At 38.3% G+C, this 27,728-nt stretch overlaps 3 protein-coding genes across 4 annotated transcripts; all 3 read left to right on the top strand.

The window, feature by feature from the left end:
- The first annotated feature begins 122 nt into the window (after positions 1 to 122).
- On the top strand, positions 123 to 11,073 carry adora2aa (adenosine A2a receptor a). Its single transcript, XM_041998381.1, has 3 exons — positions 123 to 371; positions 5,736 to 6,419; positions 8,725 to 11,073. Exons 2-3 carry the CDS (start codon positions 6,082 to 6,084, stop codon positions 9,566 to 9,568), a joined length of 1,182 nt encoding a protein of 393 aa, XP_041854315.1. The 5' UTR covers positions 123 to 371; positions 5,736 to 6,081; the 3' UTR covers positions 9,569 to 11,073.
- Positions 11,074 to 15,736: 4,663 nt separating this feature from the next.
- On the top strand, positions 15,737 to 17,723 carry LOC121649316 (uncharacterized protein C22orf15). Of its 2 annotated transcripts, XM_042000053.1 has the most exons (5): positions 15,737 to 15,857; positions 15,938 to 16,024; positions 16,185 to 16,307; positions 17,041 to 17,115; positions 17,241 to 17,723. In XM_042000053.1, exons 1-5 carry the CDS (start codon positions 15,833 to 15,835, stop codon positions 17,351 to 17,353), a joined length of 423 nt encoding a protein of 140 aa, XP_041855987.1. In that variant the 5' UTR covers positions 15,737 to 15,832; the 3' UTR covers positions 17,354 to 17,723. The 2 variants fall into 2 exon arrangements, with proteins under 2 accessions (XP_041855987.1, XP_041855988.1); XM_042000054.1 differs by lacking the exon at positions 15,737 to 15,857 and having other exon boundaries at positions 15,949 to 16,024; positions 16,168 to 16,307.
- Positions 17,724 to 18,365: 642 nt separating this feature from the next.
- upb1 (ureidopropionase, beta) lies at positions 18,366 to 27,648 on the top strand. Its single transcript, XM_042000488.1, has 10 exons — positions 18,366 to 18,550; positions 23,594 to 23,765; positions 24,026 to 24,113; positions 24,212 to 24,306; positions 24,392 to 24,550; positions 24,637 to 24,806; positions 25,712 to 25,793; positions 25,878 to 25,920; positions 26,133 to 26,287; positions 26,561 to 27,648. Exons 1-10 carry the CDS (start codon positions 18,447 to 18,449, stop codon positions 26,642 to 26,644), a joined length of 1,152 nt encoding a protein of 383 aa, XP_041856422.1. The 5' UTR covers positions 18,366 to 18,446; the 3' UTR covers positions 26,645 to 27,648.
- Positions 27,649 to 27,728: the final 80 nt, after the last annotated feature.

Raw genomic sequence — 27,728 nt, 5'->3', positions numbered from 1 at the left:
CTTGATTACCTGAACCATGTGTGTCGGGTCAGCTTCTGGCTGATCTTCCTGTGGAGAGAAAACAGGGACAGTATTTTGTTAGGGAGGGGAGAGGAAAGACGCTAGTATCATCTGTCTCAAGTCATTCACTAGAGCAGGGGTGTTACTACCGCACGTGGATCCGGAAACGCTGATCAGACCTCGTCAATCGTGGTGTTTCCTGAACGCAGACGGGTGGCATGTGATGCAGAGCAGCACAGGAAACCTAAACGTCGTCTCTCGCTTTTGTTGCTTACAAGTGGATGAAGCGTGTTTTTAAAATTATTTTAGATCTGTTTGCTGTTTTTATTTTAACCAAATTAAGTTTGGATATCAGGAGAACAGGAGAGAAGGTAAGTCCTTAAAAATTTAATTATGTCATCTAAGCATCACTAAAACTAAAACCGCCTTTTCTGATTTGTGCGGAGTTGGTTTGGTTGATGAGGTTTAATGAGAATCAGAAGAGCGCAATGACCATAAAAAGCGCCGCGTGAAGCATCTGAAAGCACGCGCTAGAAGTGTACAAGGTGTCCCTCCGCACAGTCTTAGGTACCCTCACCTGTGAGAACAAAGCCAGGCGGGAGTTTAGGAAAAAGTCAGTAGCTACATAACTGCTGCTTTCAGGGTCGGCTTGTTAATGTGAGTCACAGCCACTGAATTTGACATTTTTTTAATCTACCGGCCTCAAACAACTCATAGGCGTCACCCATAACCTACAACTACAATTCTTTTAATCGAGCTAATGTGATTATTTTGTCTTTTATTATTTTTACCATCTGAGTTTATGCGTGTATTATAGCTATAATAGGAGGCCTTTTTTGGTGAAAGTTAAATAGTGCATCACTGCCTATAAAACCTTAAAATACGACTTAGCAAATAATTAACGATATATACACATATATACAGAATATAACTAAAATCCACTGTAATTTTTACAAGTAAACTTAATTTGACCTTCTCTAAACTCGTCTTGTTCGCCCCTGCTCCGTTTTAAGTAGTCATTGCATAACATGCTGTTCTCTAATAAGGTTGTTAATACAGAGGGGCATAAAGAGAAAAGAAGTGTCTGAGCCACGAGTCAACCATTAAATATTGTCGTTCCTAAACAGTCCTCTCCATCATACTGTTCATTTAGATATCAGACCAACACAACTACACATGACAAGTTATTGAGATATTGACAGTTTATCTATTTGTGATTGAATCTGTCTGTTGTCCCCAAATGAATCCTGCTGATATCAGAATAAACTGTGTTAGTCAAGATGCTGCTCACCTCTCTTCTCTAAAAAGCAGCTGCCCCTCACTTCATTTTCTTACCCTGTTTTTTCCTCTCCTTTTTCTGGTGTCCAGACTTCACTTTCTTCAATAATGACTCTCCTCTGACTTGAGCTGTCTGGAAGGGCTGGGCAGATCGATCCAAATATCAATATTATGGATACCACAACCAGACCACAATGCTGGGCTTTTACATAAAATGTTTATATATATATATATATATATATATATATATATATATATAAATCATCCTCCAAAACCATTATTATATAATTGTTGCCAGAGTTTGGTTTTAAGGGTATTAAATGGTACCATTTATTGGTAATTTTCTTTTAACAGGTGTTTATCCACTTTAACTCTCAGTTCTCTATTAGCTGTTTTTCAGCTCTTATTCGTCCACTTTTAGATATTTTAGATTTCTTTATTAGCTACTAAAGGTTAATTTTACCACAACTGCTGCCTGTAATTTCATTTGACAAAGTGCACACTCAGAAGACATTCATGTGCAGTGTCACTGCAGTCCAACACAACTTTTATCACTAGAAAGGATTGAAAGATGCTTTCTAATATCAACATGTAAGCAAACCTCCAGACCTAAAGAAACTGATGGGAACCAAAGTCTGCTCTTTTAGGTGAGACTCCGCTTCACCCTGTCTCACTATTAATCCCTGGAGTTTCTCTGCTTTGTTTCATAATTCCATTTTAGGACAGCTTGTTACTGTAGGATACTACAGGCTATCATGGGAGAATCTTTGCTGTAGTTTTCAGAGATTCATGATTCCCGTTATCTTCCTCTGGGATTTTTGTGTCATGCTGCTGTTGCATAAATCATTATAATTCATAGCTGTATTAAAACAGACTTATCAGAAAGCAAAGCCAATAAAAACCTAATATTTTTTTTTCTAATAGAATAAAAGGGGGAACAAAACTGATAACATCAACAGTATAAATAAAAAAGTCTTTAGAAGGAATAAAATAGTCTCATCCCACCCACAGGGAAAAGTCGGACTGGGAGAGTAAAGACCTTTGTGTTCCAGCGCAGCTGTTATTACTGAAAACTAAATGTAACCTCAAGAAAGATTCCCTCTGAGGGAATTCAGCTTCACAGGAACAGCAGCTTTCTGTTTGCTGGTACTGTTGTGGCCGATGCCTTACAAATATCCAGGAATCATAACCTCATTCACTCATTGAGACAACACCAGAAGTCCTACTGACTGAGCCAGCAGAGGTGTAACAAAGTTATTCATGTGACGTTCATCTACTATTGGTAGTGATCCTATCAGCGTTGCCTTGTGGTAAATTCAAATTTTATAATAAAATCCAAATAGCTCTATTATAGCAGATGGACAATAATTGGGATTTTTTCCTTTTTTTTAAATCCCTATAATGTGTCTTGTGTGTCATTACGCAACAGATGGGATGGGAGAAAATTTAGTCTTGTGAGAGGGGTAATTTTGTGTTTTGTTTTCCGAAACCTGGCTAAGTAGATTTGATGCCTAAATATGAGCAAACGGGTGAAAAAGTGAAGCAAAATTAGTCCTGAAGAGGATATAAACCAGGGTCTCCTTTATGAAATGACTGTTTATTATTACAGCCCCTCTTCTGTATACTGAGCTCCATCCTTTGTTTTTATTACATCTTTCTATTCACACACTTAAAAATGGAAATAAAAATAAAAAAAAAGTCGTTAGACCCCTTTTTTTTGCCAACATCCTTTCTTAATGATGGGCGAGTCTGGCTGTTGAGTCAGTTTTTCCCCAGAGATTCTCACTGGAGTTAAAGTGAAAATGGTCTCTTATACGTCCTGAGCCACTCTGTCGCAAATTCTGCCCAGAAAGCCACCTCGGAATATGTCCAAGTGTCCAAGCCATCAGGGAAGATAAAAAAAAAAAAAAAAAAGATTTATGGAAAATCCAGGTCATTTATCCAGATTCAGTCCTGAACCTTGATCTGTCCAACTGATGTAACTCCATAGCCTATCCCAGCTGGACAGGTCGCCAGTCCATCTGTTACGACCCCGTACAGGGTATGATGGGCGTAACAAAAGAATGAGAATTGTGGACAGATGTTAAACCGGGAGATAACAGAATTTATTGAGACAAGTGGGAATGAGGATAAATACAAAGACAAATGGTGCTGAATCACGTGTTGGGGTTAGCGAAGCTGCTTAACTCAAGAAACCAGTATAACAGCTATTTTCTAAAATTAACTCAAAACAAGCCAGTAAAAAGTAAAACCGAAAATAACCAAAAAAGGTGAACAAAAACTGGCCAAGTAATCTTCTATATAGTAACAAAAGGTGAAGCAGCTCCAATATCTAAAATTTAACCAAAAGAAATACTATAAACAACTACAAACCTAAACTAGCCCAACACTCTACTTTTACCACTAAGATAACAAAACATAACTAAGGGAGAAACCAAAAGGGCTTTAAGACTTACCACAAACAGAAATCAAGACTATCAGTAAACCACAGAAGAAGAACACAAAAGCCCAAACAGTTTTAACACTGTGGGGAATCTTCTAAGCACAAAACCATCAAGCAAAACACACGATCACAACCAACGTTCTCAAGCCAAGGGCAGACTGTCTGTGCCAACAGTTGCCAGAGAACCCACAGCTTGGCTTTTATTTCCTCCATCCTGTGGCTGTAGTGATGATGATTGGCCCGGCAATTATCCAATCAACGGGGTGAAGGCAGAGATGTGGTGCATGGAGCCAATCCTCAGCAAGCAGGAAGCAAGGTGTGTAGAGCATAACCAGTCTCCGATGGGTGATGGCACACAGGCATTTCCATGCAAAATGAGAGGGTAATTAGTGAAATGACAGGCAGCCGTAACACCATCACAGGGACAAACAACCACTCACACTCACTCCTAGGAAGAATTTAAAGTAATCGGTTAACCTATGCATGTGTTTGGACTGTGGGCGGAAGCCAGAGTAGTCAGAGAAACACGGGGAGATCATGCAAACTCGCTCGAACCCCTCCCCCCCAACCGAGGCTCAAACCAGGAACCTTCTTACTGTGAGGCAGTGGTGCTAACCACTGTACCACAATGCAGCCCCACTGTTTCATACCAGGAGATCTTAAATGTATGTGGACTCTTAACCTTTTGACGCTTTTTGACCAAACAGCACTATTTAAAAATAAATCGTTTGATGGACAAGAAGTCACAGTAAAGACATCAAAATTAAAATGATAGTTCTAGAAAGTAATGATCAAGTCTACTAAAGAGGTACTACGCATGATGGGTGCAACACTTCATCGACTTTTCTTACCCTGAAATGGGGTGAATCTAGACTTATTATACAACATGACCTTCCATTGATTCAGAGTCCAGTGCTCTGTTTTTCTTTATCAGCTTTATCAACCAGACAGATACACGGTTGTCTTCAGGCTACACTGCTACTTTATCCCAATATCTTGAATTCCCTTCATCTTGTTTGTGTGGACGTGAGCTTACTATCGCTTTTAAATACTGCTGTGAATTCTGCTGTTGATTTTATTTGATTGAATTTCAGCAACAATTTAAGTGATTTCCCCACATGATTCTTCCAGAAATTCCTCAGACCCCCATTTCTCCCTTAAAGATGATGGTCCATAACTATCCTTCTCAGTTTTAATGTGTCGTTAACCAGTTCTTAACTAGTTTCAGGACATTCAGAAATCTCCTTTGTTGCTTTATTAGCTTGATACAGACACCTATCCAGATGGGGACTTGGATTTCTTTTGTATGACTTTTCTTTTTGATCAGATTTAACTGGTTGCTCTGGCAACATAATCAAATGATGGTGTGGTCTTGCTCACTTTAAATTTTCTCTGAAATTTCTCATGTTGAGAAGCTGAATCTTGAACAGACACAAAAACACAAATTAAATAAGTTCTGATGGCCTTTACGTCTCCCAGTCCACTTCAAACAACCCACAATAAAAAATACTTCACATTTTCAAAACAGTCTCAGCATCTTCTTTTGAAGCTTCCAGTCTTATCCTTATTTCCTGAATATAGTTCTGCTATGTGCATGCTCCACAGTAGTGAGGCCTATGTAAACTGCTCTTCCACTGCTTCTCTGAAGGGTCAAGAGGAACTGTTTGTAGAAGCACAGCAACCAAAAATCCCACAAAACGGAGCACTGACATGGCTAAAAATGCAAACTAATATGGGTTAATTTATCACTTTAATCGTAGCATCAAAGATGCTGATGCTTTTGGAAATATTTGCCCATCTAAATACTGCTTTGTTAAACATTTAAGACATATGAAGAAAATGAAATACAAATCTAAATTAATTTAATGTTTTCGTACATAATTAAAATGTAAACAGTTTTTTTTCCTGACTTCTGTCTGGCTTAAAGGCATGTCTGATCATGTTTAAAGTCACTTTCTTTGTTGTAATAGTGTTTCCTCCTTTTTACTTCTCTTCTGCTCCTCTCCATCTCCAGCAACGTAATGTTCCAGGGCTGCACGCCGCTGGCATCATCTCAGCTCTTCAAGGAGTTCATGGGAAACAACGCTGACGGAAGGAGCTGATGGGAAAGGACAGCAGAGGAGCTTTTTCCAGGAGTCATGCATGTGGAGTCAGGAGTGATGACAGCCCAGTCTGAAGCTGAGTGAACCTGCTTTTCAGCTGCTTGAGCTGAGCACACGTGAAGAACCTTCTATTTGTGGAATCTGGTGGATGTTTGGGGAGGCACCAGAAGTGAGGAGGCTCAGCAGCTGGCAGGCTGCAGCTATGGACGTTGAGAGGTTTCCTCCGTCCTCATCCGTGACCTCACCACTTGTTTCACCATGCCAGACGACCCCGCCGCCTCCGTCCTCTATATTGTCCTGGAGCTGTTGATAGCCGTGTTCTCTGTGCTGGGCAATGTATTGGTCTGCTGGGCTGTTTGCCTCAACAGTAATCTGCAGAGCATCACCAACTTCTTTGTGGTGTCGCTGGCTGTGGCGGACATTGCCGTGGGCGTCTTAGCCATTCCCTTTGCCATCGTCATCAGCACCGGCTTCTGCTCCAACTTCTATGGCTGCCTATTTATTGCATGCTTTGTGCTGGTTCTCACACAGAGCTCCATCTTCAGCTTGCTGGCCATTGCTATAGACCGCTACATCGCAATCAAGATACCACTGAGGTCAGTAACCCGAAGGACAGACCACTAGGGATGCAGCTTTTTCCAAGGAGGAAAAGTTCACCTATATTTAATGGCTTATAACTTACTTATTATGTGTTATAAGCTGTTGATAAGAGCTTTCTTGGTTTTAGCTCCTTTTGTATGGTTATATGTTTTAATGTAAGCTGCTGAACTGCTGTTCAGTCTTTTACGGGAGAAGGTCTGTAGCTTTCTTGTCTTTGCCAGGGATGCTCAGCCATCTCCAAGAAGGAGAGTTGTGCTATGTTTATACAAAAATTATTCAATTTAAACATTTTCTTTTCTAATCTTGGACAACAAACTAAAACATATGGATTTAATTGTTTCCCATTGCCACTAGAAGTGTGTTTACCCACTGTCCTCTGAGCACTACAACTTACTGGTCCAGTAGCTACCACCACCTCACATTTTATTTGACCATGTAAGTTAAGTTAACTGTTGTCTCACTGTCAGTAAATATCTTTCAGTTTAATCTACTTTTGTCCACAAGTGCCAGCTGTCAGTGTTCAGTGCCTGAAAATTACATTATGGTCACATAAACATGTGTTTCTGTAAAATAAACGTGAGCTGTGCCCTTTTTTGTAGCCACAAGTGCAGCACCACATTACAGAGTCATTAGATGTGCAGTTTAATGGTGATTATACGCTTTCCTACTGTCCTCACAAGCAAGATGTTTTTTTTGGTTTTTGTGACCAGGCTGTAGATATGATTTAATAAGGATATTGTTTTGCTTTTAACCATTTCACATATAATACAGCTGCAGTCAGTCGTATCAGGAAAAAGCTTCTGATGTGACGTGTATTTAGCATGTAGTCCAAGCGGGTCTTGTTTCATTCAACATAATGCTTTGACAACAGAAATAAGAGTTTATACATATCCAGCTTTACTGTAAATGTGCTCAGAGTGAGAAAGAGCAAAGCAAACAAACAGTAATGCTAGTCACATACGGTGACCACTGGGATATTTCTAAATATATATAAATTTTACTTCCTTAAATGAACAAGTCTCCATGACAACTGGTGTGATCAGTCTTGCAGCAAACAACATAACATATGCTGTTCTTTGCAACAAGCTAAGACAGTTTTTTTTGAGTCAGAAAAAGTGGTGTAAAATAAGAGATAATGATCAGGGCTGAGGCATCTGCTGTGGACCGTTACTGAGGCATGGCTATATAGCTGTGATATTATAACCTAACAAAACATCTCAATGTGTTTTTAATTTCTTTCTGAATCTGAGTTGTGGTTTGAGTGTTTTGATACTTTCTTAGTATTAACAAACTGAAACCAGCTTTATACTGCAGTGTAATGATTACAAACATCTCTAACTTTATTTGTATATCAAAAAAATCCAACTGTGCAAAAAAAAAGAAAAAAAGGTTTGGGGATAGAAAGGGCCATGCTTTATCATCTTAAAAAAGAGAGACAATTTAAAATCTGCCACAGTTGTTTTCTTTTCTCGGTTCAGTCTCATGTGTTTCATAGCTCTGGGTGGCAGAGGTTTCACAGTAATGACTCTCATTTAATTTCTGTCTCTATAGACAGCACATTAGTGCCAGAAAGTCTTGGCTGAATTAGTATATCTAGAAATGGCATCTCCCATAGGGCCATGTCCCCCCTGGAGTAATCAGATAAATATTGCTCTAATTGCTTATACAGACTGTGTAATCCTCTCATATCCCTTTGTGTAACCTGACCTTAGTTTACTGAAAAAACACTGTCAGATTTGCTATTTAGCTCTCAAATCTGCCAAAAACAGTGTGTCTGCAGACCTGTGATCCACTGACAGCCTGATCAGCAGTGATACTGTAGCTCATGTTGTGGCTTTACACTCGAATGTTCAACCTGACCTCAGGGATGCGTTGAGCTGCTCAGCCTTCCTGTGTCACAGACCCAGACAGACTGTTTTCACACAGACTCTTCCTCCTGCCGAAGATACTGTTCGTGAGGGTTTCTTTGCATCATTTTTTTTGCATCCCTTATGGGATGGGGGGAGGGTTGTTTTTGCAGCATTAACCTTTGCACTTTAACATCTCAAGAATGTGACAAAAACAAGCCAAATATCTCAGCTGCTCTCCCACACTGCACAACAAGCTAACTTAAAATAGACTCCTTCCTTTGTGCAACCCTATGTGGGTTTCTTGGTCTTTTCAGCTACAGAATGAGAGCATGTATATGGAGCAATCAGTAATGATAAATCAAAGGGGGCACCATACATTGTATTGTGATGTACTTTTAGGAAACAAACCCTTAAGAGTAGCTGATGGTTTATGTTTGTACTGTCTTCTCAGGTATAACAGTTTGGTGACAGGCCAGCGAGCTCGAGGCATCATTGCCATCTGCTGGGCTCTTTCCATCATCATCGGTCTGACCCCCATGATGGGCTGGCACAAAATGTCAAAAAGCATTGAGAACACCAACAACACCTGCCCGCCCGGCCTGATGAAGTGCCTGTTTGAAGCTGTGGTGGACATGAAGTATATGGTGTACTTCAACTTTTTTGCCTGTGTTTTAATCCCTCTACTAATGATGCTGGCCATCTACCTGTGCATCTTCATGGCAGCACGCCATCAGCTGAAGCTGATTGAAGTGAAAGCAGTTCATGGAGAGAAATCACGCTCCACTTTGCAAAAAGAAGTCCAGGCTGCAAAGTCTCTGGCCATCATTGTTGGCCTGTTTGTCGTCTGCTGGCTGCCTCTACACATCATCAACTGCTTCACCCTCTTCTGTCCTCAGTGCCCTCGTCCTCCCCTCTGGATTATGTACGTAGCCATCATCCTCTCTCACGCTAACTCTGTGGTCAACCCCTTCATTTACGCATACCGCATCCGGGAATTTCGGCAAACCTTCCGTAAGATTATCCGGCGGCACATTTTGGGCCAGCAACACACATTAGAGAGCAGCAGTAGTGAGCGTAACTCTGTTCACAGCAGCATCAGAGACTCCATCAGACTCAAGGCAAATGGACTCAGCATTGACCTTTTCACTGAGCAAAACACCTGCAGCAGCAGCAGCAGCAGTAAACACTCCTACTGCTGCCCTACTCACATCTCTCCTGTCGGGGGTGGTCTGATGGTGGTATCTCACACCCCTTTGTCAGTTGTCATCTCCCACTGTCCCCACATTGGGCTGTGAACACTGCAAGCCCTAAAACAGACTGAAATCCCACAGGCCCATCATTTACGGTGTGAAGAGCAAGAGCTGGACTGTGCTGGAGCAGAGAGCCTTGAAGAAAAGTGCAAAGAGAACCTCAACTCAGCCCAGGTCTCAGCTCTGCTCAACAAGCCCAACAGAAAGAGCAGTTTTTGTGAACTGGAGAGGGCGTCCTGACACGTGCAGGATGGATCACTGTAATGCAGAAGCTCTGCAGTCAACTTGCAGCTCAGGATTGGGTTTTGAGAAAAAACATGGAGCTATGACATAATTAACATCTACTTACCATAAAAAAAAGACAAAAACTATATGCACTATTTAAAAACAGTAATTGCTTTTATTTAAGCCAAAGTGTAAAAGCACTTTTTGTGCCCAAGAGGGTTCAAACTGATGCATAACCACATGTCCGAGTGTGGTTTGACTGAGCAGCACACTTCTGTCTTCACACACTGAAAAAAAGCTGGATTAATTTCAGCAAACACAGTCACTCTATACGTTTGTTTTGCCTTTACAAATAGTTAATTATCAATAAAAATGCCAATGAAGACTGGATGTTAAGGATTTTTCACTCTTAAACATTTAAGAGAGAACAAAAGCAGCAGTTTGCTTTTCATAATCTGTTTAATAACAGTTTGTGCAAATGTTGTTTTCAGTTTTTCAGATGGGACATAAACTCTCAGTAATGTCACCTTTTACCACGACAATGAAGAAGGAAGTTCATGTGTAGTTCACATTTTCTGGCTAAAATGACAAGCTTTTACTTTTATTTTGCACCTGATTCTTTCGGTAGGCCACATGTGTTTTCCAGTTGGACAGAAAAACTGGGACAATGTGAATTGGTTTGTACCAGAAACAGCTTAATACATTCATGTTTTGAAAGCAAAGCCTTGGAATTTGGTACTGAAATACAAAAATGTAAGCTTGTATTTGTCTGCGCAGTATGACAGCAAAGCTTTATTAAAATGCTTTTTATTTAAGTTAAACTTGTGTAAATGTTGAAACAATTTGATTGATGGGAAATAATTTAATGAGAATTGTGAATAATTTGAACTATGAAAAATCTAATTGACATCTAACCACCTTGTTGTTTCTCTTGATAATTTGTTGCCGTGCAGCTACTGTCCTCACAAGCAGGCAGGCACAAAGTCATGTCTGTAAATAAATCCTTTACAACGCATATCTTCATTTTCCAGTTGTCTACAAAATTATCTAAATCATCATTTAGTAAAGAGCAGCTCCAGATTGAGTTTAACTTGGCAGGGACTTGGTTCAGACTGCATCAGGTCTTTTAACTTCGTAGAACTGAGTCAGATATCTGTCTGGCTTGTTCTGGAAATGGTTAGTTAAGCTGTCAAACTATTTCTGGAGTTTTTTATTCTCAATGATTTTATCACAACTCCAATGTGTGTTCGGGTTACTGGGCTCAGAAAAGATCTCTTTTTCAAGCGGGTCTTCAGTTCTTATTGAAAGATCCATGCCTCCTGAGTCCTGCTCTTATTCTGCATTTTATCTCCACAGCTAGGTCATATTCAGGCTTTTTTTCAAAATCATGAATAGACATCTTGGCTGTTGACACTATGCACATGTTTGTATTCAGAATATAAAGCTACATGAGAAACTGTCTATAGTGTCTGTGCCAAGGCCTAAGGCTAATTTTTAGCCATCTGAATGTTTTAAAAACTTGAACGTTTTAGCTTTAACTTTTAGTCTTGTTTACCTAATCAGTTCAATGTTTATTAATGAAGGAACCTTTTTTTTTAGCTCACATGAATAATCTATAATTATTTAACAGCAAACACGGCAAACAAGGCATTAGCAACTTGCTAGAGAGCGTACGCAGCATTTATCACATTTCTCTCTGGTGTTGGCCAAAGCAGATGTAGAAAGAGGGAAAATATTGACTCAATTAGTCAGCTAGCTAAATTTGTTACTTTGGATAAAATGCGTTTATGCAACTGTTCATGTTGCTCCATATGTTTTGAATATGCATGTGTGTTATTAGATAACTGTCAGGTATATGAAAGCAAATGTATTTTATTTATATCCCATTCATTTATATTATCATTAATGTTTATATATTAGATAATTACATAATTTATATAGGCTATTCTATTAGGTCCTGAGGAGTCAGCTCCTCTTATGAGATTTTTTATCAGTTCGAGACCTCACACGTGAAGAGAAAAAAATCAGGCATTAAACAGTTAAGATCATATTGTGTGTGGTGTGTGCCGATAATCTAATAACAGAACAGCACACACATAACGATGCAGTCCCAAAACTCATCTACAATCCAGTCCTCCGAGCCGGACAAACGTCGAAACGTAGAAGAAGAACCGTAGCAACAACCGGCAAAAAACGAAGAAGAAACATAGTAACAATCGGAAAACACAGCGTGGAAGGGGATATATAGGACGAGGGAATAATGGTGGTCTTGGAACTATTGTTAACAGAAACAACCAGAATTGAAAAAAAAAAAAAAAAAAATGACAGACTAGAGACGGCGTGAACACGGACTTTATGTACTTCCTTGTTTCCCAGCCAGCTCGCTCTCTGATTGGCTACATTCCGTACCACGTTACCACCCACGCAGTCAGAATGCACGAGTCGTTGGCGTTCCTCAGAAATCGGCTCTGAAATATTGAACATGTTCAATATTCCCAAATGTCGGCTACGACCGGTTTCGGAGCGGATTACTGGGACAAATCGGCTCGTAACACACCGCAGACCAAATGATAATTGGACAAGGAAATCTCACGATTTGATTGGGTGTTTGCCGTCTGGCAAAATCGGTACAAAAACAGCCCAAAAAATCGTTATGTGTGTACACAAATCTATCCCAAAACAAATTGAACGGGTGACTGAAGACACTAATGGCAGATTCTTGAATATACAAGGATTCTTTCTTTTTAGACAAATTAATTTGTTAAATGTATATGGACTAAATAATGATGATGTTAACTTTTATGATGACTTATTCTTGAGACTACCAACAATGCCTGGTAAAAACATCTTGTTAGGGGATTTTAAATGTGTCCTTGAACTAAGTAAAGCTAGATCAAGTGAAGTAGATAATATCCATATGAAAATCAGAGGAATATTACACCACAATATGAAAGAAATTAATTTTGCAGATGTTTGGAAACATATAAACCCAACTTTAAGAGTTTTCCTGTTATTCAAGTATGCATAAATGTTACTCTAGAATTGTTTTTTAGTGTTAGCAGGACTCCTTTCCAGTGTTAAGGGCTGTCACTACAACAGTATATTTATCTCAGACCATGCTGCTAGATTTTATCTGGAATATTAATTCCACCACACAAAGGTCTCTGCTGCATGCTTCTCTCAGGTGTGGTGCATCAAGAAAAAAGACCTAAGTGAACTCCAATGCCCCCCATGCTTGCAAGTCACCATCCCACACCAAGCAATGTCTGTTCAAAATAATGTTGTCATGAGCAGCAATATTTCAGAGATAACATGACTCAGTGTAATATGATGCAAGTTAAATTAAGTATGTTAAATTCAGCTCATTATAAACCACCTCAGAAGATCATGCGGTTTGGTTCGGTAAACCCTGATTTCAGTTGCGTTTCCATAATTATTCTACAGTTTTTCTTCTTCTTTTTGATGTTTTTTTCTTTTTTTGGAACTTGGGAAAAATGAAATGGTACACAACTGTCACCAAGTAGTGGCGGAGCGTGGACTGGGACTCTTGGAATGTTTCCAAGTGCCACATTTTCTGATTCCCATGTGTCGCCCCTGTCATGTTTGCACTTCCCCTGGGGTGGCAGGAGGGTACCCCCAAGTTTGAAAACCACTGGCTTAATCAGTTGATCCCACTGTTTCCATGGAAATTTATCATAACATGTCTTTAAGAGTCTGCAGAGTAATCACTTGAGCAGCAAAACCTCCAAACCAGCGTGATAAAATCTTCTTCAAAAACCTTCCTTGACTGTGACTCTCTTGAAAAAAGTTGATTGTATCAAAAAATGAAAACAGTATGATTGGACCTATTACGGTCAGCTGCCACCGGAGAAAAAAAGAGAGTAAAGTGAAACAGAAAAAAAAGAGAGAATGTCTAAGTGCTGTGTACCGCCCCTAGCGGTGACCTCCAGTATCAAGTGTTTGGCTTTAAACAAGTATATACACAGACAGTGCAGAACGCTGACGTGCATGTTTGTGTACACAGCAAGTATATTCTAGCTCTAAATGGTCCTTTATCCAGTAGGGGGCGCATCACTGAGAAAATTCTTGAAAGTTCTATAATACGTCTTTAACCCCAAGAGTCTTTAGGATACACTGGAGATGGCTTTGTGCAGTGGTTGGTGATCTTGGGGAAAAATTAAATGGATGGAAATAAATCATGTGACACTGCAGAAGCTTATTGAAACAATGCCACAGCAAATGCTAAGACACCCCAATGAAATATCAGTGCAGCCTTTGTTTTGGTGGCGATGTATTTTTTGCAGTGCCCTGGCCGAAGCTTTATAATGGCCTATGTTAGTAGTTTTTGATCACACCTTGCACCTGCTGCCCCCATATGTCCAAAAATTCAGTTACTGGTAGTTTTAACAAGAAATATCCTCTAGTGGGTCAAATTATTGACATGATCCTTTTGGTCCATTTTTTTTTTTTTTTTATCCTTTGAAGTACAGATTAACTAGTGAAACATTCAGCTGACCCAAGTGACAGTGATTCAACTTTAAGATTTCAGAAACTGAAATGATCATATTTTTTACCTAATTTACCCTGTTAATTACAGGATAAATAAGATTAACCTGCTCTATAAACAACAATAACAACAGAAAAATAAATACTACATCCATTTCGGTTAGTGCATACATTTTCATGCAATGGCAATTTGGGGATATTTTCCAAGTTAGGGACTTTATAGGGGCCACATTTAAAAACGAGGGGCCATGTAGTCTCCATTCACAAGGTGAAACTTCATTAGACAAAAAAATCGGCTTCCCAGTTTCCTGCTGTGTTCCATTAACGTTGGATCTTAGAGCTGGGAATGATCTCAGCCCGTTTACAAGATGACAAACAATAAGAATTTGATAATTGTTCTCACTTACAATATGCATAACATGTCATTACACTTTGCAAAAATAAAAGGAACGTTCAGCGAGAGTTCATAAACAGTTCATTACTGCAGCATTCACCAGTGTGGACAATATCTGCAGCTGCAGGTTTCTTCAGTTTTATGAGTCAGAAATCCGACCTGAAGGAGCATTTCTTCATTATTCTGACTTCCAAGGTTCAACAGAACATTGGGTCATATTGACTGGAAATTCCAGTTTCTCACTAATAAATGTCCCCCTTCCAAGATCCAGGTTGGATTTTAATCTAATTAGTTAATAAGTGACTTGCACATGTGGATAGGTGCCAATAGTGCAGAAAAATAAACACAGGCTTTGGCATCTTTTTTCAGGGAAGTTCTTGCTTATCCAACAGGACAATGTCAAACCTCATTCTCTCCATATATTGCAATGACTCTGGAGTAAAAGTAATTGACCTTTTTGCAGCATTTGAAATGTTTTGTAAGATTTTTAGTTAAGAATTAAAGTGATTTGAAAAGTTTTTATTTTATTTTATTTTGTATCCCAACCTTTTTATGGCAGGGAGTTATACATTCCCAAGTTTTATGGCCACAATAAATCTTTCTTATAATTTGAATAGGAAGCAACTAAACTTCATATCTTGTTGAAAGATTTTTTTTAGCTCTCATCTTAAAGGACCTTTCAGTTTTAACTAACTGGTAGGAGATTCGGGCTCAGTTAAAATGGTCCTTCATGCAGCAGGTTTAACAGTTTTTGCAAATAGTTCTGGGATATTCAGACTTTCACCATTATGTGGTGGGTAACAGTGAGAGAATTTTTATTTCAGTCTAGTATACTCTTGATATGATCAACAAGCATCTCGCAGATGAAGAATGCTAGACTGTGTGTGTGTGTGTGTGTAGGTACTCCACGGATACAAGCATCAGAAAGAATTTGTTCCCTCGTTTACAAGACTTTAACTTTGTGAAAGAGAAGAAAAGGGTGAATTCAAAGAAGTGTGTTTATGTGTATTCATGAAGGCCTGCTCACTGATCCACACCACAACACCGAGCACTTTTAGTGTTTCTCTTTGTTTCCAATCCAAACTTCTACCAAGACTCCCTAGCCTCTTTGGGAATATAAATAAGTTTTCAGCTGTTGTTAGTGGCACTAGCTGAGAAACCACAACAGGTGCTAGGAGCTGAAAATGTTCGTTACTATCCTGTTTGGAGGTCAGTAAAGTTCCAGCATATAATGTACTGAATATTTGTGCATGGTAATAATGATAAAACAAAGAGTGGTTTCTTTTTAGACAACCAGATGGAAATGTTCAATCTCAACTGTAAGCTGATCAACTTCATCCATTACTTAAAGGAAAGATGTGGTCTGGACTTCAAAGGTACTGAACTACTTTACTTTAAACAACCTAAACTCATTTTAAAAGCTTTTGCTCATTTCAAATCTTATTAGATTATATTACTTAGATGTATTATTACTTTATTCGTATTAAAAAAAACAAAACAAAACTACCACTCCAAACAGCAACTTTCCTCCTGCAGATTTTGTGGACCTGATGGACAGCAGAGGACAAGTGATGAACCTGGAGGCAAAGCAGCACAGCACGGCTCCGGCCAGCAGCGTACTGGCTGAGAGGCAGTATTATGTTGCCCTACGAGTCCATCGTGAGTCCGTCTGCTACATCAGCTCATCTGCAAAGGAACAGATGTTTAGATCAGTGAAGCTGAATATGTGATTGACTACACATTTTAAAACAGTACATATGCTACAATTCAGGTAATTGTTGTTAAAACTGAATGTTGCAACGATCAAATGAGTACATCCTCTTTCTATTGTAAAGTTTTATGTGTCAGGATGTAAAAAAATACATATTATCTGATCCTTGCCAGGTCTTTAAATGAGCTAAATATGACCTAAAACAACAATACATAACATATTAAACTGTGTCATTACTTATTAAACAAAAAGTAAGCCAAAGTGCAGAGACAGCGTGTAAAAGTAAGTTTACCTGATGAGTCATGAGCAGCAAAAACTTGTTAATATAATTTTCCATGCAAGTTAATGGTCGACTTATTGAATGCAAGGTGGCCAGATGCTGTGGCTGCAAAACAAACCCAAAATCACTCGACCATCCACCACTTGCCTGATAACAGCTGGGATAGTTTATCTTAAATAAATAACAATATGTAATGTCTAATGGGTTGTACATCTGAAGCTGTATTTACTTGATGGTAATACATGGTAAAGACCAGAGGATATTTTTTTTTTTTTTTTTTCCATTAAGTTCTGATTCATGAAACCTATTGGTACGTTTAAACATTACCCTTTCAAAACAAAGAGGATGTACTTTCTATTACATTGGACTGTAATGGGTATTCATGACTTCATTTTTTCCAGGAGATGATGAACCTGGAAGTCGGAAATATGTCTCCCTCCTCAACAACTACAGCCAAAGTCACCCTGAGTTAACAGGTAGACTGAGACTGTGTGGTCCTCTGAGGCCACCTGCTGGTTTAAACAAGTCTACCATTTTATTTTTATTTTTTAAATCTAAATAAAAAAATTCACATCAGCTTATCACACATGTTTTGTTCCAGAGCTGCTGAAGAAACTGTCAAACCATGACAAGGAACCAGAAAAAAGGATCCGAAGACAGACCCAGAGGAGTAAAAACATCTCTTTGAGCAACAAGAAAAAGCTAACTAAATAGTTTCTTTAAATAAAAACAACAACTTATGTATTCATAATTAAGCAGATCCAGTTTTATCACTAATCTACATCAGAAAAGCAATGTAATGGACAAATGTTTGAAAACTTGTACTAGCCTTTTTGCTGAGCAATAGAAAATTATGTTAATATCCTTAATTATGTATAATATAAATAAAAGTATTATCTTCTAATTTAGCTTATTTTTACATTTGAATTCCTACTGCAAGTCAGAAGTGACAAAGAAATCAAATACCATGGGACAATGATGTATTAAAACCATCATATTGGTCCAAAATCTTTATAGAATTATGGATGGGAAACATTAAATTACTGCCTAATAAAACGTCAACATTTAATATTTGAAGTACATATGGACGAGTTGCAAATATGAACATAATAAAAATGTTAACAATATTAGGTTATTGCATGTGCATGTTTGCATGATATCTTTGCAGAGCCCACAAACAACACAAAGCTCGAGGAGGAGGGTTTTAATGAGATTATTTCTTCATTTCTCAGATCTTTTTTCTTTTTTAGAGGCATGGACAAAGCAGGTTTGTGACTGATTTAAAATCCCATATTTCACCCACATAATCAGCTGAGCATATATTAATTCTACAAGAAGACCAGAATAATAACTAAAACTGTGCTGTAGATGGAGAAATAGTTACCACCTCAGGGAACCAACTTCTAAACTGGACCATTTTGGCATCACTCTTTAACTAAATATGAGGATAGTTAAAAGCTGACTACAGCTGATTCTAGAAAAAAATTATAAATGTTCTGAACCTCAACATCACTGAAAAAAAGATGTATAAAATATGCCATATTTCTTTGATATTGCTCCGTGTCTTTAAGCCTGTGGTAACATTAATTTAGGTAACATGTATTGCTGTAAATTTAGAGGTGTGAAAGGGTGGTGGGATACTTCAGCCAATAACCAACTTCCGCCACCTGCAGCTGGGGCTCCTCTTTCAACAGCTTTCAGATTATATAACGAGCTAAACAGATGCAATCTGCAGACCCTGAAAAGGACTTGTATCTGAGCTGTGCTGCCACTGCTGGAGAGCTCCAAACCTGAGGAAGCCGCAAAAATGTCCACATGTGAGTTTGAGTCATTAGAAAAATCTCTGGAGTCGCACCTGCCAGAGGCCGAGCTGGCGGAGGTGAAACGCATCTTATTTGGGAGGGAAACGCAGTAAGTTGTTGGCATTAATTTTTACAGTATTTGGTGAACCAGACCACTGAAACCCTGCTTTCTGTTGGTCTTGTTTTCCGTTTGTACCTGGTAAATTATTATTCTGCTGAATGGACTTCGGTCAGGTCCATCAGAGCTGCAGGGTTCAACAGGCAACCTTCACTGGTTCAAAGAAAGGATGACTGATTAAAAGGTGGAAAAATCCATTCATCCAGTATGAGTTAAAAAAGAGACAAAAAAATATTCAGATTGCTTTGTTTTAAGCATAATCTGATTTAATTTAAATGACTGAAAATGTATTCATATAACATATAACATTTAATAATAATAAAGCCAAGATGAAAATATTTCCAGAATTATTTGCAATGAATTAAACTAATGCACAGTCAGTTCTAAACTTTTACCCCAAGACCAAATAAGAAAGGAAAATAAATAAGTAAATAGATAAATATGTGCTTACCAGGTCTTAAAATTAGGTTACTATTCCACTTGAAAAAATAACATGTGACATATTATTTACACTTGTGAGGACAATTATCAGCCTAGTCCTACTAATTAAATGTGCTTCATCATCAACAAGTGGGCACATAAAAAAAAAAAAGCCCCTCAAATCTGCTCATTAATCTGGGAAAGAAATGTACTCAAAGTGACCAGACTTTAATTCCTTTGTTAAATCATTGGTTAAAATTTAGAATATTTTTGTTTAGTAGAATATCAGGATTGTTCCAGATGGGTGTGAGTTTACATGGTATTATTGAGGAGTTGGGTTTTTTGAGAATTCCCACCTGGTTGTCAGAGAAGTGCTGATGTTGACGCTTTTGAAGCACTTTAGCTTTTTATACTTAAGCTGAAAAAAGGAAGATTAGAAATTTCCAAATTGTCACAAAACGTTTGTTCTATGTCTATCCACAGGTCATCTAGTGAACTAGGTTTAAACCATTTAGGACATATTGCAACCTATTAGCTAGGAAGTAATGTTGAAAGTTAGGCAAGTCTAATCCTCCCTTATCTTTCAGCTTCTGTAAAGTTTTTAAGCTGATCCGAGAGGTTTGTTTTTCCAGAGAAATCGGGAGATGTGTGATTCTAGCAATTTAAGGAGGAATAGTAAAACGTTGTCAGCATAAAAACTTATTTTATTTTTAGGTCAAAAAAGTTTTTATTGCTTAGACAATTTGGAGCAGAATGACAAAGGTATCCAGGGGAATCCAAAGGAAAGGCTAAAGTAGGCAGCGGTTTATGCCCCCTTGTGGTCAAAAGTGGTAACTACAACTGCAGTCAAACTAGAGAAAAAATACACATAATGTTAAACTCTCAGTACATCTGTTTGACGTAAGCCTTTTAAATCTCTGTTGTATTCAGTTCAAGTCGTACACATTTTTTTGCTTCTTTATATTAGTTTTTACAAACAAAAGCTAAAAAAAAAGTGCTTTATTTATTGTACATTTTCAGAAACTTGTTTTCAATTGTATTACAAAACTATTCATATCATCTCCCTAATGTGGCCAAAATATGCAAATAAACCTTCTCTCTTATCATATAATCTACATCTATATTAACTTATTCCAGTGCAGGGTCTGTTATCAGGCAAGAGACAGAGTACGTCCTGTACAGGTCACCAGTCCATAACCAGAGATGCCAGTAACGCGTTACAAAGTAACGCATTACAGTAATCTGACTACATATTTTAACAAAATATAATCTAACGCGTTAGGATGTCCTACAGTGTAATCAAATTACCGTTACTCTTCATATTCGTCCTGCGTTACTTCGGCACTCCCCACTCCTTTCACATATGATTTGAAATCAAGCGCCGTGGACGAAAGTGTATTTATCTAACTCAACACACCTTCTCATTAACGGTGGTACAGAAATTTTATGTACTCGTAAGCATGCAGTTACCTTTCTTCGCTGAAACTTGACCTTTTTTAAATTGACAAACACAAATCATTCACTGCACATGACTTTAGAAAAAAATATGATATAGAAACTTATTACCCTGGTGCATGATGGGAGGTCCGCCTCTCCACTTCCGTCCGTCATTTTTTTGTTTGGGGGGTTTTAACTAATAAAGTAACTAGTAATCTAACTTAGTTACTTCTAAACCTTAGTAATCAGTAAAGTAACTAGATTACTTTTTAAAGAAGTAATCAGTAATCAGTGGTCAGATTACTTTTTCAAGTAATCTGTGGCATCACTGTCCATAACAGGACCAATACAGACAGACAAACAACAACTCGATGCATTTCTTGCATTAATAACATCTTCTCTGACACTCTTGTGCTCAACACAGGTATGTCTCACGGGTGTGTGCTATCTACTACTCTATGCTGATGACATGGCCTTGGTGGCCTGTCTGCAGTGTACCAACAGCACCTCCTGTTGCCAGTTCAATAACACTTTGGCCTTTTGTTTTGACAGCAGCTTCATACACTTGAATGCTGCTAAGACCAGGGAGGCGTGTTTGAGAGGAAGTAGGAGAGAAGGGGGTACAGGGTCCATGCTTACCTTCATAACAGTCAGCATTAAGGGGCAGGATGTTGAGCAAGTTAGTCATTTCAAATAACTTGGAACGATAATAGATAAGCTGTTCTTCAAGGAAAATGTCAGCTATATCCACAAAAAAAGGAGACAGCACCTCATTCTTCTCAGGAAACCAAGGAGCTTTAACAGCACCATGACCATGGTTTAAAAATTATTAATTAAAGGTATTTTAACTTATACTTTTGCATCCTAGTTTGGAAATCTTTTAGTTAAACTAAAGAGGAAACTGATACAAATCATCAATCAGGCCAGTAAAATCTCTGGACAAAAACAGCTGTCACTTCAATAGCAACATCAACAGACACCAACCAAAAAAGCAATCCAGATTTATCAAGACCCCACCCATCCTCTACATTCTGCACTTGGTCTGCTGTCATTAGGGTAGAGACTGATGTTCTTTATTCCATCACCAACGGCAATCTTAAATAAAGAGCTTTTTTTTAGGTTTTACAGGATTTGCTCCAGTGCACAGACCTGGGCCAAAGACAAATTTCCATTTCAAGAATAAAATGGACAATAAAGTAGTCTGAGTCTGAGTTACTCCTCAGGAGAATTTACAAACACCAATAACCCAACATGTATGTTATTCGACCATGGAAAGAAGCCAGAGTACCATGCACAAGAACATGCAAACTCCACACAGAAATATGCCCAAGGATCAACTTGCAGCCACACAATTTAAAATCTACAGTTCACACGCGACAAAAACCATTCACATCTTTTTTCACTCCTACTCATCCTGGTTTTATGGACTGGTGAGATGAGAGTGACTCTTGACGGACCAGATGGATGGACATATGGCTGGATCAGTAATGGGCACAGAGCTCCACTTTGACTCTGATGCCAGCAAAGTAGGGTACTGGTATGAGCTGGTATCATTAAAGATGAGCTAATTGGACCTTTTCAGGTTGAAGATGGACTCAAAATTAATTCCCAAACCTACTGCCAGGTTTTAGAAGACACTTTCTTCAAACAGTGGTGCAGGAAAAAGTTTGCATCTTTCAAGAGGTTCAAGATTTTTATGCAGGACGATGCTCCATCACACACAACAAAGTACTCCACTGCATGGCTAGCCAGTAAAGGCCTTAAAGATGAAAAAATAATGACATAGCCCCATTCCTCATGTGACGTAAACCTAATGAGACCTAATGAGAACTTGTGGGTCCTTCTTAAACAGGAGATTTAAGAAGGAAAACAGTACACCAGTCTGAACAGCGTCTGGGATGCTGTGGTTGCTGCTGCACAAAAGGTTGATCGTCAACAGATCAAGAAACTGACTGACTCCATGAATGAAAGAAATTAAATGAAAATGACCATTACTGGAAAAAAAAGAGTGACTATAGTGGTCTTTAGTTTAGTATTCTGACATTAACAAGTTGCCCAATAATTCTGCACACATAGATTTTCTCCTAAGAAATTCAAGACCTCACTTTTGTAAATATTCAGGTTTGAGGTTTATTAACATTTTTGGAATGATTGAGAGCACTGTAGTTGTTAAAAATAAAATTAATTAAAATTAATTACAACTTTTACAATTACAAGTTTTACTAATAAAACACTTATGTGGTTTGATGGCTAAGTTGATGAACGGCAGGTCAGAGATAACAAGATCCTCACACAATGCTTGCTCTACATCTAACCATGCTTCATCTAGACCAGGGGTTCCCAAACTTTTTTCCTCTGAGACCCCCTTCATACGCATACTAAAATGTTTTGTCATCTGTTGTGTTTAGTTGTGATTTATATAATGTTTTATGGAAATCTATAAAAGTGTTATCTTGTCAGGGTCGTGGCTGATATTTCTTTCTGGTTCTTTGACAGAGAAGATGGTTTTCTCCTTGTTCGTTTTCATTAATTAGCCAGGACCCTTCCAGATTTGTTGCCATGTTCGAAGTTCTCCAAGCAAAGTTTTTGCACCAAGAATTGTGTCTTTAGTCTTAGTCATATTTTAAGGTTTTCAGAAATGATGATGCTCAGGGAATCAGCAGCGTTAGTTCAGTTAGATAGGTCACAAAAACAAAAAACAAAAAAAACAAAAAAACAAAAACAACTCAGGCAATTATGCTTAGAAGCTAACAATATAAAAAAAATATAGGCAAATCTTTTATCCAATATGATTATTTATTTGAATGTTAAACTTCTCTGTATACCAGTGTTTACTAAAGTTAAATGTAAGGCCATCTGTCCAACATCTGCAGCTTGGTCAAAGCAACATTGTAAATAGGAGTGAGCGAAAAGTCTTCCACAACCAGGTGAGAGACTGATAACCTCATATGGCGGTGGAAAGTGGTAACAGGTTCAGGTTCTCTGGCCTGGTGCTTGGCTACATCTATTTTCATGACTGAAAGTATTGTAGTTGCAGAACAACTTGACCATTAATGTTCTGGTGTAACATTCTGGGTTTTCTATGAGCAGACTACAGGTAGAGACAGAGTTTGTCAGTTTAAAGTTAGATTCTGCTTTTTTCCTGCTATTTTTGATGAAGAATCTTCTCGCTTACAGGAAGTTGGACCTCCCAGTCTTAGCTGTGCAAGCTGCCTCTGAGCATGACTTTGAATTGAAAGGATTCAGGTTTGATGCTGTACAGGAGCAACTGAGACCACCCAGAAGGATTCGGGTGGGACTCGTTCAGCACCACATTGTTCTGCCTACCGATGCCCCAATTTTGGACCAGGTCAGAACTTAAAAATGTCATCACAGGCCATTCACTCATTATTCATTTAACATGTGTACAAAATGGCTTACAAGTGAACAACACACTGGTGGCAATTTGAAGTTCAGTATTTTAATAAAACATATTTCAGTGTGAGAACTAGAGAAATCGTCAAGCAATCCAGTAAGATTCTGATTAAAGGGTGATCAAAAGTGTCAATGTAAAAAGCACAAATACTGTTACAAGAAAAGTCTTACATGTCTAATTCCCTTACATTCTAGGTCAGCGCCATACATGGCCGCGTTGGTGAAATAGTTGAAGTCGCTGCCATGTGTGATGTTAACATCATCTGCTTTCAGGAGACCTGGAGTGAGTGCTTTAACATGTCAGAGCCACAGATACATACTTTCATCGCACATTAGAGATAAGGTTGTAGAAGAGGCATACTTAGGTTTTTGTGTTCACAGCCATGCCCTTTGCCTTCTGCACCCGTGAGAAAGAACCATGGACAGAGTTTGCAGAGTCTGCTGAGAAAGGAAACACCACACGTTTCTGCCAGGAGGTGAGATTCCACAGGTTTGCTGCAAAACAGTAAATGTTATGCAATACAAAAAACAAGCCTCATTCGTTTCTAATTCTGCTATTAGCTGGCCAAAAAGTACAACATGGTCATTGTTTCCCCAATTCTGGAGAGAGAAGACCTACACAGCACTCTGTGGAACACAGCTGTGGTGATCTCCAACTCTGGAAATGTGCTGGGAAAAAGCAGGAAGAACCATATTCCCAGGGTCGGAGACTTTAATGAGGTTAGATGGTAAACTACAACATACACCGCGGCTGTCTGGAATTAGGAAAACTGCTATGATTTTAACATTTTGTTCTTTACCATCAGTCCACATATTATATGGAGGGTGACACAGGCCACACAGTGTTCGAGACACAGTTTGGAAAGATTGCTGTGAATATCTGCTACGGTCGTCATCATCCTCTAAACTGGTTCATGTACAGCATGAATGGAGCTGAGATCATCTTCAACCCCTCGGCCACTGTGGGAACTCTCAGGTAAAAGAAGGATGGAGAGCTTCTCATTTAGCTGAAAATCCACAGACTTAGAAAACGAAGCTTCAATAAGTAAACAGACAGCTTGGCCTTACAAAAAATGTTTTGCTTTAATGGGAAAACGTTCACTGTACATGACCTTTTGCTGTTACACCTGTATACTCTAAACAAGTTACGCTTAAGTCTGGTCAGAATTATTCATTCATTCTCTGTACCGCTTTGTCCATTACGGGTCGCGGGTAAGCTGGAGCCTATCCCAGCATTTTAGCAGGTGAGAGGCAGGTACATCCTGGACAGGTCAGCAGTCCAACGCCGGGTCAACCAACCATTCACACACACTCACTCCTAGGGAGAATTTAGAGTGCCCAATTAACCTCACATGCATGTCTTTGGATGGTCAGAATTAATTTAAAGTAAATAATAAATAATTTATAATAATAAAAAATTATAATAAATACATTTATAAATACATTCCAGGTTTCCTCTGGGATTAATAAAGTTTTTATTTATAAATTTCTGTCGGATTCTTGGGTAATCTTTCATGCACGGCTCTTTTGACGCCTATACACACATTTGCACTGGCTTGTTTCTCATATACAGATTTTTACAGATGATACAGGAAGTTTCAGTCGTAAAAAATAAAACAGACCCTCTTTCAGTTCTAAAATTGTATTTATCAGGACAATAAATATAATCTGATCCTAAGTAGATTTTAGATTAAGGTAAAAACCTTGGATAACCTGTAACACACACAACTTATTACATGATGTCATGTCTTACAAAAACTAAACCAAAATGCAGAAGTAGGAGCAGTAGGAGTTTGTAAACCCAAATTTTATGGCAATATCTTAAATTAATGGTTTACTCTATGATTTATAAATATATTTTTAAATTGTCGTTGTTTACAGTGAGCCCATGTGGCCTATAGAGGCCAGGAACGCAGCAATAGCTAACCACTGTTTTACATGTGCCATCAACCGTGTTGGGACGGTGAGTTCTCTGCAAATACACACATATAACATGTTGCTGATTAATGTCAACATAAATCAACGAGGAAAAATGTGTTTTAAACAGGAACATTTCAAAAGTGAATTCACGTCAGGTGATGGAAAAAAAGGTAAAAGAATTTCTTTTCCTGTAGTTGAAAATCTGATCATTAATGTTGCCTTTGTGGTAATTTACTTTAAAGTAAAGTGGACACAATTAAATCTGTGTTTGAGTCTAATTTTAAAGATGACCTAAATTCTAATGACCGGTCCTTTAAATCATAAACTATGAATTTAGTTCTATTACAGTACCAGCCACTGACAGCTCTCCTGACGTTTGCAGCTCACCACGACTTCGGACATTTCTATGGCTCCAGTTATGTGGCTGCTCCTGACGGCAGCCGCACCCCAGGGCTCTCCAGGACCCGGGATGGACTGCTGGTAGTAGAAATGGATCTTAACCTTAACAGACAAGTCAGTGACAAATGGAGTTTTAAGGTAAATTTATCAAATTTCTCATGCTGAAGCTATGAAATGTTTGACATTTTGAAAATCATAATAATTAATAAAAATTGTGTGCTTGCTGTCTTATCAAACATGAACTTCTAAGAAGAGCTATATTCTACTACAGCAGCCACCGAGATATTTATGACACAAGTTGGATGCTCTGTTTATTTGTCTGTTATTATTATTTTAATATAGTTATTTTAATATATTATATTTAATATAATTATGATGAATGTTGATTTAATCTGTTTACCTTTTTTACAGATGACTGGGAGATATGCAGAGTATGCAGAGGAACTTACCAAGGCTGCTAGACATGACTTTAAACCCAAAATAGTGAAGGAGTAGAATCTATTCTGCAGATAAAGTATCCTGTACATTTATTTTAATTAGTTTTAGCAAAACAAACATTCAGTATCATACTAATTAAATCAAGTCTGTCAGTATTTTATCCCTTAAATAGGTCAAACCAGCCCTTTACTTTCCATATGGGAGTACGTAGTTTAATTTCAGAATTTGACATGCCAGAGTTTTTCAGCTCTGTTCAGTCTACATGTGTTTGTCAAAGCTAAAAGTATTTGAGGCAACATCCCAAAATAACTCCAACCACCACTGATAATGACCATGGGATAACGTTAGATACACACCAGTTCCATATTGCTTCCAAGGAGCCACACTTTCACGTGATCATTTAATGTGGTCTTGAAACAAAATAGTATTCTTGCACTGACAAGGTTATGCCTCTGCTAAAAATCCAGCATATATAAGCATAGTGTGGAGTTAAAAAATATTAGTAAACTGGACAAACAAATAAGTGAAGAAGATCTGAGAGATGCATTTTAACTTTTACTTGACCCATCTACTGTTCGCTGAAGCCTCATCAGAAGTAGTCTCCATGGAGGTTAAGGAAAGGAAACGGGGAAAAAAAAGAAGACTGAGGTATGCCAAACGACACAAGAACTGGACTGAAAACAGTAGCATCTGGTCTGATGGAGGAATGAATACTCCAGACCTCAACGCTGAACAGAACAAAAGGCAGCCATCATCTGAAGAAGAGCTAAGAAATGTCCTTCAAGAAGCCTGGAGAACTGTCCCTGAAAACTACCTAAAAAAATACTAAAGAGTTTGTCTCTTTAGAGTAAGAGTTTAGTAAGAATCAAACAAACTGTTTTTCCTCAAATACTGTTTTTCATTTATATTTACTCCTTTCAATAAATCACTGCAACAATTTCCTGTTTGTATGGAAACAAAGAAATGAGTACTGCAATGTTAAGAAATAACTAACGTTTCATGGCAATGTCCATGGCAAATGTACTACGATAAAATGAACTCAATAAAGGATGTGGCTTGTAGTAAACCTTTCCTTTTACAATGGGCAACACTAAGGGGAACCTATGTGTATATATATATATATATATATATATATATATAT

Source organism: Melanotaenia boesemani, chromosome 11, assembly GCF_017639745.1.
Source record: "Melanotaenia boesemani isolate fMelBoe1 chromosome 11, fMelBoe1.pri, whole genome shotgun sequence".
Taxonomy (NCBI): domain Eukaryota; kingdom Metazoa; phylum Chordata; class Actinopteri; order Atheriniformes; family Melanotaeniidae; genus Melanotaenia; species Melanotaenia boesemani.
Note: the sequence above shows the minus strand (reverse complement) of the source record. Positions and strands in the feature narration are given on the sequence as shown.